Source organism: Paroedura picta, chromosome 3, assembly GCF_049243985.1.
Source record: "Paroedura picta isolate Pp20150507F chromosome 3, Ppicta_v3.0, whole genome shotgun sequence".
In the NCBI taxonomy this organism is placed as follows: Eukaryota; Metazoa; Chordata; class Lepidosauria; order Squamata; family Gekkonidae; genus Paroedura; species Paroedura picta.
In genome coordinates this window covers 86923412-86935691 of record NC_135371.1, presented here as the reverse complement: position 1 = coordinate 86935691, position 12280 = coordinate 86923412, and the positions used below count along the sequence as shown (strand labels likewise).

The window sequence follows — 12280 nt, the reverse complement described above, 5'->3', positions numbered from 1 at the left end:
CATCACTCCCAGATGGGACTATCTCGTTGCAGTGAAACAAGCTCAGGGTTCCCATTGATTTGTCATTGTCATGAGTTAAAATTTCCATGAAAATAAAATGTTCCTTATGTTCATTGTTGTGGCGTGTCTGTATCTTATTTTGACGGGATGTTTAAACATTACCATAGCGATCAGAGAGCGTTAGGGCAGTGGTTGAGACTAGAGGAGTAAACTACCCCCCCCACACTGGGCCTCAGTAAAAGGCGTTGAGTGGTCCCCAGTGATAAAAAGGTTGGGGACCACTGTTCTAGAGAATCTTTCTTCTGCATAGGGTTGCCAGCTCCTTGTTTAAAACCTCCTGGACATTGGCAGGGGAAGCCTGGGGAGGGTGGGGTTTGGGAAGAGACAGATTTCAACGGTATCATATAATAGGATTCACCCTCCAAAGCAGCCCCATGCCCCAGGTAACTGATCTCTGTAGTCTGGAGATCAGTTGTAATTCTAGAAGATTTCCAGGTAACCTCATGTCAGCAGCTGCCTTATTGCCTCACTTGCCTGATTAATCAAAAAAAGGTAATAGTGCAGCTGTAGCTCTGTCACAAGAGGAGACATGAATATCTGATTCTGGTACAATTCAAAAGCAAGATACCTTTCCGATTTTAGTTACCTTACAGACATGCTAATAGTTTAAATCTTCATTTGAAATTGTGGCCAAGAAACTATCCTTTGTTTGCAGTTCAGACATAACCACAAATTGTTTTTTGTAGAACCTGGAAATCTTCTGTTTCCAAGTTGCTTGCAAGGGGAGGAAGAAGGGAAATCGAGCTTACAACTAAGAGGAATGCCAAAGCTTGTCTGTTCTTATTTCTTGCAGCCTTTATCCTTACATCAGAATGCAGTATTCACAGAGTCAAGGTGTATTCATTCATTTAAAAGTGATTTGTTTCTCTTTAAAGGCCATAAACTACTTTGAGCCAGGGTACTAAGCTAGCAGCTAGTTAGGATCCTCTTCTCAAGCACTTCTCTCTGTGTGGTAAGGGAGTCTGGTGTCCAGTGACTAGGCTTTTTCAGTGGTGGCCCCTCCACATCTGGAATGCCTTCAGCTTGAGGTCCCCTGCATCTACCCTACTCTCCTTTAAGTACCAAGCCAAATGTTTTCCTTTGACTTAGGCTTTTAACTAACCGTTCCATTTCTTTTACCTGTTTTTATGGTCTGCATCTTATCTGAGGGACTGTCTCATTAAGATAATTTTAAGCTGCTTAATGTTATTTAGTGTTCCTGTTCCATAGCTGTTTTTATACTGGGACTTTATGCCTTGTTTTTATAGTGTCTCTTATACTGTGGTTGCATGCTTTTATTGTTTTGTGATTAAACTCAAGCAGGTCTAGAGAAAAAAACATATATTCTAAATAAACAAATAATATAATGTATAATGTCCAAGGCTGCATTAGCTCTTTAAATCCATATAACATATGCAATTGGACCTTTGTTCCCAATGAGCATAAGATTTATTTTGAGCTACTGAAAATCTGCTGGTGGGATAGGCATGACAGTCTATTGTTGCAAAAATAAAGAGGAGCTTTTTAGCACCTTAAAGATTTTTACAATTTTATTCCAGCATAAACCTTTAAGGACTACGCCCCACATTATCATTAAAAATGAGAAGAATGCTTCAGGCTGAACAATATCAGAAGAATTGGCATACAGCTGAACAATATCCTTGCATTCAGATTTTCCAGAAGTGACCTTATAGTTCACCATCTTTTAGAGTAAAACAGAAATGATTTTAATCCCATAGACCGAGCTTTGAGCACCTGAATATCGGATCTTACTCCCTAGCAGGCTATTTAATCCACACCCCCACCACCTAAAACCCTTTTTTGTTAATTCAGAAATGTTACAACATTCCAAGGTAAATTGCTATCTCAGTCCCTCATTTATTTTCAAAGGTTATTGTAATTTCTAAGGTTGTTGACACTTTTAAGACCCTCATCACTTTTCTTCTTTGCTGATGGAGATGCCAAGCTCATTTCCTTCCATAAAATCTTTTTGCCTGTGGTTCTTAACAGGGAAGAGTTTTCACCAGGTTAGCATATTCAATAAGGAATTGATGTCTTTTAAATTTCAATTGGCTGTTGACAAACAGCATACAGGTGGCAGTTGTTAAAACTGTAGTACTACCAGAATATTTCAAAAGACATAAACCCTAACATCTTAAGGAAATAATGTCAGTGGTTTCAGAATAATATAAACTGAAAACTAAAGCTAAAGGACTCCCCACCTGGTAAAGGAGCTGGCATATTACCATTTTGCTTCTATTTTTACTAAGTGGTAACACTGCTAATTTTGGCACAGCACATTCCTTTCTATTACATGATGTCTGCCTACCATGCAATTTGCACCTAATCTGTTAAACTTGCTCTTCATCTCCCCTCAAGGGACATTGAAGATCTTTGGATCTAACATACAAAGCTGATTTATGTTGTTTCCTATAGGTTTATAGGGAAATCCTGACCAAGCTCTTCCCTCTGAGTTCTGGCATTCACTCCAGGTCACCAAGGAATGTCTCAGTAAGTGCAAAAGCTGTTTGTCCTGTATTATCACCCAATAAAACGTCTGTCTCTCCCTATAGCCACTTGCCTTGTTTATCTTCCATGTAGGACCAAGTGTAAAACCTCCAGTCTTTCCCTGACCATTGGTTCCCCAGCCAACGAAGAGTCTAGCAGCAGGAGCAAAGCCCGCCACAGTTATTCCACATTAATTCAGCCATTATCCAGTGGCCCTCAAAGAGTAGGTTCAACCATTTGTTTTCTTTTTGCATTAATTGAAAACATGTAACAATGTTCTGCAAATATTGAACCACATATTGAAGCTCACACTTGTTTTCATTTGTTTATTCCTCTTCCCATTTCAGACATTTTTGGCATCAATCAGTGGGAGGATTAAAACCAGTCATGTAGCTGCCCTGGAGCTTAGCCATTTGTCATATTCTTCCAAAGACATTTAAGAAAGGACAGTTGGATCAAAGCAGCTACTTAGTACAGAGATGGAGAATTCAAAACATTCAGGGATTTAAATGCCTTCCAAGTGGCTGGAGAGAAGTATAGAGAGATATTACACAGGTTTCTTTTTATATGATATTGCTAAAGCAAAAAGTAGATGCAATACCACTTATCTAGATTGTTTAGAACTTTGCTGAGCAATAAGAAGTTTCAGGGACAGCCTCTGAAGCGTTTTCTTGTCAAGGGAGAATACATTTACAGCACTTTTTGTACATGCATAAGGCTAAAAGCATGTTGGTCTTAGAAATAGCAACAGTTTTGCCCAAAACTTACAGTATGGACCCTTCCCCAGAGTCCCACTTCCTAGCACTTATAAAACAAGTAGCATTTCTGTCTGAGTGATTGTCCACATCCGCAGTATCTCCAGTAGTTTACACCAGTGTTACTCCATTACAGCATGTAATATCAAATCTCAGAAAAGCAATCAACATTTAACAAAAACTCAGTTGTTTTAATAACCTCAATTAGTCAACATCTCCTATTGCAAAGGTAGTATGGCATGATGGTTAGAAGGTCAAACTAAGATTAAATTATCTGGGTTCAAGCTCATGGGGTGATCCTGGGCCAGACATCTGCTCTCATCTTGACTTACGTCACAGAATCATTTTGGGATAAAAGGAAAGAAGGGGGAACCATAAAGGAATGGCAGGATACACACGTGACAGAAAGTAGTAGGACTGACTCAACATTGTAGAATGCCAGACTTTATGCTTTGACTATGCATTGTGAAGGAAGGCATCCACCAGGGAGGGGAACAAGTGGTCAAACAGAATGGATACCAAATGATTCAGGACAGTGCCCAGACTTTTTCTGCTCATACTGAGACCGTGACACCAGTCTGTCATGAAGACTACCATGAGCTCAGCATTTTGAGCTTCTGGGAATTTACTGCATCAGGTTATGTCAAACATTCCAAAGATTCCACATGGTGCCCTAAAACAATCACAAAATGAGTGTCATACAGCTCCTTTAATTCCAATAATTGTCCCTCAGGTGCTTCAGTAAGAGATTTCAGAAGAACAGATGTCCTCAAATGAAGCTTTTCTCTTGTGGAAAGATTTAAGCAGCTACCAAGGCAAACTATTGTAATATATCTTTGTTTAATATACAGATGCAGAATCCATTGAAAAAGCAGACTGGATGTGCCTATGAAGCAGCCCCTATCTTTATAAAGGTAAGCAGAATGGATCCAAAGATCCCACTGCACAAATGGAAAGCACTCCCTCTTGTTTACAGCTCCTGAGGAGACAAAGAATCCCCATCTGAAAATGTGTTTGAGAAATGCCAGAGATTTTGTATGATTCAGATATTTTCCAGTTTTTGGAATGCCCTCTGCTGTATACCTGAGCCGAGGGCCCAGAATTCCTGCACCACATAAATACATACAACAATTGTGTGCCATTCTGAAACAGAAAAAGATGGTTAAAGCAGAGCTAATCAGGAGTAGAATGGTACTGTTTGCTATTTCCTTTATTCAAATCCTCCTCCCCTTATGAGCTTTAAAAAGAGCAATTTTTCAAGAATGGACAGTTTTTCGGAGATGAGTATGAGTTAAGTTCACACATGCAATGCTCTCCGTTATCTCCACCAAATGGATCTTTTCCTCAGCTAACATTAGTTACATTTTCCTGCAGAAACACCTGTTTAGAAGTGATGTTCAATGTAATACAATTCATATGGGTAGACTTTTGAAACTCCCATAGCAAATTAACCACTGCCAAATTCTTGAACCAAAACACCATTTTCAACAATTTCCTTTTATTATCATTACCACAGGTTCTCTAATATTTAGGAAAGGGCAATCTGGGCAGCGCTGTCCAGGACTGGAACCTGCGGTCCAGCCTAGATTTACGCCGCTCCAGTGGGCCAATCCGGATGCGCCCAGCAAAGCTGGGTGCATCCGGATTGGGCCGGCCCCTAGAGGGCCCACCTCCAGTTGGCGCACACGAGCCGCTCGCCCAGCCTTGCCGCCAGACGGTCCCTGGATGGCGAGGAGGGTAGGTCTGCAGCTCGCTCCCTTCCTCAGCTGTAGGCCCGATCGTCATGGGGCGGCCTGGCTGCTACCCCATGCCTAGACTGGCCTTGGAGCCAGTGCTACTGCAACTTGGCCAGCCAAAGACCTCGCTGCCACATCCACGGCGCCCCGCGAGCCTCCAGCCGGCTGCCACCACTCCAGCCGCTCACCAGCAGCCTGCCAGTCAGCAAGACGCTCAACCAACCTCGGGCCCAAAGGCTTCCTGGCCACTGTCAATGCCCCAGTGATCCCATTGCTCATGCAACCTCTGCAGTTGCGGCCTCCGAGGCCGCGCCCCCCCCTCCAGCTGCCTGGGTATGTCACCTTCCCCCCCCCATGCCCGCTCTCACTCCCAGGGACCACTAGCACCCATTGCATTTTGTCATGCAATGGGCTTTTGGGCTCGTTTCAAATATAGTGTTTTAAATGAGAACAGCAGGAGTAACTTAGATATGCTGTACTATGCCAGGCAAAGAGAGAAATGTCCCCCAAATGGTCAGTCAAGCATGTTATGTAATGCAAGCAAAGTTCCTGTGGTCTCAGTGATCCAGAGAAAATTCATATCTGCCTCAAATGTATATAATTAAAATCCACATGTTAACTTTTATTCATTATGTCATGGAGAAAGGGCATCTTTCAAAATCAGCCTGGTCCAGTACCCTTTCTATACGCTTGACAATTTGGATCATCTTACAGGAAGGGAAGAAAAGAGGTTGAGTTGGGAGAGAAAATAAATCAACACATTATTAGCCATTGATTCTTCCAGCTTTGCTTAGCCTATTGAGATGGTTTGCCTTGAGATTAAACCATGTATGATTTTGAGAATCCATGACTGCATTCTTCAAACTGTAATTTAGTTTTAAAAAGCAGAAATATGGGGTCAATATAGCTTAGGGTTTCAGCAGTGAGGACACATCGTTGTCACTGTTCCTCCCCCTCACATGCTTTTTCTTCAGTTGAAGCTGCACAGTGGGCTGCTTTCTGCTATACCTGCTGTACATGTCTTTTCCTTCTTGTACAGTGCCAAACTAGGAGCAAACTCCACTGAATAAAATGAGCCTGTCTTCTGAGTAGGCATGCTTAAGCTTGCTCCCATAGTCTCCCATTCACAGTCCAGGATCAGCATACTGAGAGACCCCTTCTCTGAATATGTCCCCTTATGAGCTCTGCTGGTTCCAACAGGTTGATGGTCCCTGGCCCAAGAAAGGTTTCCTGGCCTCAACCAGGGCCAGGGCCTTTTCAGTCCTGGCCTCCATGTGCTGGAATGAGCTCCCAGAAGCAGGCCCTGTTGGAGCTCATTAAGTCCCACAGGGTCTGCAGAATGGAGCTGTTCTGCCAGGCATTCAGTTGAGGCTAGCCCACCAGAAACATCTCAGAACTTCCTCCCCTCCCCCCCCCAACACTCTCCCTCATAACACTCTGGATGCGGTGAGTAATGCAATGGGGCCTAGGAGCAAAGGACACCAATTTTTGCTTTAGATCAGGGGTAGTCAACCTGTGGTCCTCCAGATGTCCATGGACTATAATTCCCATGAGCCCCTGCCAGTGTTTGTGCAGGTTGACTGCCCCTGCTTTAGATAGTTTAAGCAATTATTGTTTTTTTTAATATGTGTTGGTTTTAAATTGTTGTACACCATCCTAAGACTGCTGTGCCAAGAGGAGTGGTCTTATAAATCCAATAAATACATAAATATTTTCCCAATGTAGCTTTTAGTGAGTTCAGTTAGGTTAGCATACATATGTGGAGCTGTTTTTCATATATAAAAATTCCAACTCTTTTCCTCCTTTCATAGGGCCTACAAAACATTAGAGCTGCCAAAGGACAGCTAGTGGTATTTGAATGTCGAATACGAGCAACGCCACCTATACAAGTTCGCTGGTACAGAGAAAACAATCAAATAATCGATTCTGCAGATTTCCGGATATTAAGAAAAAGTAGGGTTTAAAAAAAACGTTTTGCACTTGTGATCTCAGTTTGAAAGAAAATGTTATTATTATTGTTCCCATTAGAGAGACATTTAATAATTAGGTGAGTATATAACAAAATATAATCTGCATGTGTGCCAGAGTGCTTTGGGGAAATGGCAGAAGTGAGTGATACCAAGCCTCCAGTTGTTATGACCCCTGTTAGTACAGCACACTCCCCTGTAGATAATTTTGCAGTTGGCTTCTTGAGAAATCCATAAAGCTACCTGGCAAATAATTTATCTTTCATGATTCCCCAGTACTCTTGAAAGGGGGCTTATTGTGCAATCCCAAACAGAGTTACACCCTCTAAGGGCTTAAGAGGGTGTAACTCTGCTTAGACTTCACAGAAAATGCAATCTATTGACTTTAGCGGATTTGGAAGAGTGTGGCTCTGTTTAAAATTGTTTTGGGTAGGTTCAGGGGCCTGATGAGTCCATGTGATATGCTTCTTTCTAAAGCTGCTTCAAACACCTGCATAGCTACAATCTTTGAGCAAGGGAGGGCTGAGTGCACACCAAATGTTCCAAATAAAATATATGTGGATACTTCATTTGAAGACCTGTCTGTGCAGCCATCCACACAATGCAGTTCTTCACTCTCCCCTTACCAAAAAGAAAAGGAGACGTTGTATAAATCAAGATACTGTGCATATGAGCTTCAGAATGCAGTACCTAAGTGATACTGTGCTCATATACAGAAAGAGCATAAGCCCACTCTATGAGTAAGAGCCTCTTAAAATAATTGACTGTTTTACTCAGTGTGTTTCCTGTCGCTTAAGTGGCAGCTGGTTAATTGAAGGAAAACCAGAGAAATATAATGTCATCCCCTCATTTAGTTGAGCCCCTAATGTACTTTAACATAAGCCTTTTGATAATGGAAAGACAATTTAAGGCAGTAACACCATTGTCATTAAATAAGGCTTAATTGCTAGTGCATTGGTCCATTTTCACATGCAGAAGAAATGAAAGAAAACAGCAAGCAGCCTAGACAAAATGAAACGGCATGCAAACTTTCTTCATGCGTTAGAAGCCCTTCATAGAGGTTGCATCCGTAGGTTCTGGAAATGCGTGCTACCTACCATATTGCCTGAACAGGAGACCTTATGCATTTTATATGTTCATACAGTTATGGTATATGCACACCAGAACCCTGGAAAACCTAGTGGTCTGCTTTTATGTACTGCAGTTGTGTACATATTTTGAAAAAAAGGACCTTTGCTTAGTCAGAAGTACATTCCTTGCTTGGCAGAACTGTGTCATACTATCCAAGCCAAAGTCCTGAGATATATCTGAAGGTTCACATTATGCATCCTTCAGAACATCCTGATTTGAACTAGAGTTCATACCTGTGAAAATCTGTGGAAGCCTTTCCATTTGCCTAGATGGCACTCTTGGTATCATTTCCTTAATTTTCTTCCTGACAGATTTAAACCAATGTAATACGATTGCCAATTTAAGAGACTATTTTAAAGCTTTGCAACCAGAATGCAACCAGAAAGACTTTAGAATTACATACCCTAACCCATTAAAGAATGGTTGTGAGCAAGACAATCTAAAACCCAAGACAATGCTTGTTTCAAACCTCATGTTTGTGTGTTTTTGTTCTTTTCTTATAGTACTTCTCATATCTCTCCTCCCCATCTGCTCTCTTATGGTTGATGTACAGAGAAGTTAAAAATAGTTGGGACCATGCAGCGCTAATAAGGGAAAGTGATATTAAAATTAGAACAAATGTATTAGTCAATACTACATAAAGAACTGGTAAAATTATAAGGAAATGCTAAGCCTTTGTGGCACTTCATACTGCATCAATACAGAAATCAAACCATGAGAGTCCTTCATAGGGAGGGGCATAGAGAACAAAAGCCTGGACACAGAAATAAGTTAAGGAAGCCAAGTGGGTTGAAAGCACCACAGAGGGACCAAGTTTATATAAGGCAGCCTTTCTCAACCACGTATATCCTCAAAAAGGCTCCAGTGACATTGACTTCAGTGGGATGGCCATTGGTGTTGACTAGGTCCATTTGGTACATTAGAACATGAGCATGTTATTTCTGTATCTCACAGCAGTGTTTACTAGGACTAGATCGTTAGAAACACAGGATTAGTTTTTAGCACTCCAGTAGCTGAATATTTTTAAAGCCATGTTAAATCTCAGGGCAGAAGTGCTAACATCATTCCATCATCCCACAAGCTTCTTGTGTTGCACTGGGCATTATAAATACACCCTTTGCTTCTCCCACCAACAGTGTGAGTCCAAAATGAAGAGGTTCATGCCAGCACACCCAAATATTTCAGTTAGGTCCACATTTCCCATCTGCTCATTCAAGAACGTGATTCAATCATCCCATCAGATTATCACTTTATTTTATTTTCATGGGACATTGCTTGAAACTGATTTCCCAGCCACAGAATTCTGCTGATCCATTGGTAGCTTGAAACTCACTAGCTGAGTAGCCATGAATTGTCATATAGAAGGATGGAGATACATTTCAGAGAAAATCTACAAATTATATACAATTTGCTTTTTAAAAAATGGTAGTATGTATATTGCTATACATACAACCATTTTTTTAAAAGATGCAAAAAATCTTGTTGCAATGGGGGAGGGGACAGAAATTGTGGTGGGATGGGAAATGGCGCCAGATGTTGGCAGGGAGGCATGGAAATCTGCACCTTCTTATCTACAATGACAGATAACATGCTTTGACTAATATTTCCAAAAACACTGGACCAAAGCAGCTTCTGGAAACATGGGTGGGGGGAGGAAATGGTGGAAGAATAATGGGAGGAGAACATTCTGTAGATGCTCCTAGAAACCCCACTGCAGTTGGGGAGCTGGGGCAGAGTAATCCATGTGGAAGCAGAATGTGCATGGCTGGCTGCCTTCAGAGGCAATGCAAATGACTGAGCTTCCTCTATGAAGCAGTACAAATATCGATTGGAACAAGCAGGACCAATCATTAGGATTTAAGAGCTGGCAGTTTCCTTTTGGATTCACTCAAGGGGCTCGTTTTAGGCCTTTAGAAGCCTATACAGCCAGGAATCCACATCCCAGCCATAAGCTTGCCAGACTGCTGTGCTCATCTCACAAGAACTTATTGTCACTCCAAGTGAGGGAGGGAAGATCTCCAGCAGCCTGGCTGAGGCCTTTTTGTGGCAACCCCACTCTTCTCTAATGTGTCACCCAGCAAAGTCAGAGCCATGACATCTTCGCTGCTCCTTAGAAGATGCAAAGCAAAACCATTTAGGAGGTAAAACATTGTTTTAAATCTCTTGCTTATGTGACTGTTTGTTTAAACCTAACTGGAACAAGAAAAATGGCATACGAACGGACTAAATAAAGCACCATATTCAGCAGGATTTTTAAAAGTTCTTTTGCCAAAATAATTTCTATGTGTTGAAACTTAAATAGGAAAAATAACATCTAAAAGATTTAATAAAAATCTGTTTTACATATTTCATTTTAAGCTGTATCAATAAAAAGTATTAATGCAACAATATGCTTGCAGTCATACAAGTATCCTTGTTAAGGAACTAGAACTGAGGTAGAGCTGAGCTCTTGGTTCAAGGCCTACCAATATCTGGATGGGATTCTTAAGTGATATATATGAAGCATTACAGGAGGATAGCTTTGTCAGTTGTTTCCTTTTACAACACGGTGACCCCTGCTGTGTGATCTCTGAAGCAAAAAATCTCTCCAACTGCAGTGCTGTGTTTGTTACTATATTTTTCCTGTTGAGGAAGAAGGTACTGGGTTTTCTATCACAGGTTCTGAAATACCTTCAGCTGGCTCTGCACTGACAAATGGGCATTCAATAGCAAATACAGGTGTGCAACCAGCTAGGTAAAATGGTCCTGAAAACACCACATACTTTGCGGCCAGTTAAGTATGCCTGTGTGTAAAAAGAGAGAGAGAGAGAGAGAGAGAGAGATCATATTTAGCTAACAATCCATAATTAGATTCTGTCTTCTTCCTACAGAGGCCTGCTTGTCTTTGGTTCCTGGTAAGTATCTGTAAACAAGTAGGCATTGGTCCTAATCCAACTGTAGTTACACAGAACATTGCTAATATAACATCTAGTTCACACCCCTGTATTCATCAACATATATATTTCACTATCCATTGTATATGTAGAAGCCAGCTTTGATGTGCAATCTCCCTGATTGGATTAACAATTATACTTAGCAACTTACCCATACAGTCCGGATAAAAGTGGCAAAGAAGAATGCAATTAAAGCATACTTAGTCCTTGGGTTTACATTCCAGTCATTTACCAGTAGTATTCAAAAGGGTGTGATATGCTGCCCTGTCCTGTAACCATTTATAAGCATCAGTCCCATTGAGTTGACTAGGCTTATGATAAGCAACTGAGGCCTCAGTAGGAATGCACAGCGTATGTTTAATAAGACTGCAGTCATATTTAGGAAGAGGTTGGTACAGAGTAATGTATTGGAGAGCTAATAGTGTTCTGCGTTCGCTAGTCTACCTACATAGAGCTGCCTGCAATGTTCTGTCTGTTACAATGGGATCATAGGAAGGTGTTCCAGGCTCCCCAAAAAACTGATCCCACTGCTTGTGAAAAAACTCAACAATTTTATTTACAACTACAGCCCCTAATGATAACAGTTCCCGCAGCCATCTTAACAACATAACAGCTGCTGCTTCTCCCAGATATAATCAGGAAGCAGAAGGCCTCTTCTCCAAATAATGTCTAACTGTGTCATCCGTTGTAGCTGTTTACCACAATCCACAAAGCTTTAGTTGGCTTGAAGCATGTTTCAGTGATAATATTTGGACAAGTTTGCAATGCAGTCTTCACTTTAATTTGAAACAGAAAGGAAGTGGCTCTATACCATGGGTCCTTAGAGTTATCGGGGAGGGGGGTTGGTTGGGGGGCTTTTTTTGCATTATCCAAGTTCATAATTATGAAGAGATCCATGGATGTTTGCCCTTGTCCTCTCCAGCAGTGATAGACTATTGGCAGATGGGAATCAATGCTTTCCAGTTAGACACATTCACAAGAAGCAGATAGACAGAGCATTGCACTGAATTAGCATTCCATGCTCTGCCACAGTAGATACACACACATGAACCTTTATCATGTACATAGAAGATTTTATCAAATCGCAATAACACTTGTAAGAGTGATCATGCATCAAGCATACCTACCTAGGCTTTGATTACATGCACATACTGCAAACGCATATTGCATACATTTGAAATGTTATTTTTCCCCTTGTGTTGTTTTATTTT

The 12280-nt window shown here is 41.2% G+C and overlaps 1 protein-coding gene across 7 annotated transcripts in view; it reads left to right on the top strand.

Moving 5' to 3' along the window:
• The window catches only part of MYOT (myotilin), a 103243-nt gene that overhangs the window by 56910 nt on the left and 34053 nt on the right, over positions 1–12280 (top strand). For 6 of the 7 annotated variants that reach the window (XM_077326738.1, XM_077326739.1, XM_077326742.1 and 3 more), the window contains 5 exons: positions 2476–2550; positions 2641–2770; positions 4154–4216; positions 6850–6991; positions 11007–11030. In XM_077326738.1, the coding sequence (XP_077182853.1) occupies positions 2543–2550; positions 2641–2770; positions 4154–4216; positions 6850–6991; positions 11007–11030 (367 nt within the window). In that variant the 5' untranslated portion in view covers positions 2476–2542. The remainder of the gene's footprint in view (positions 1–2475; positions 2551–2640; positions 2771–4153; positions 4217–6849; positions 6992–11006; positions 11031–12280) is intronic. The other variant, XM_077326740.1, reaches the window with a different exon arrangement.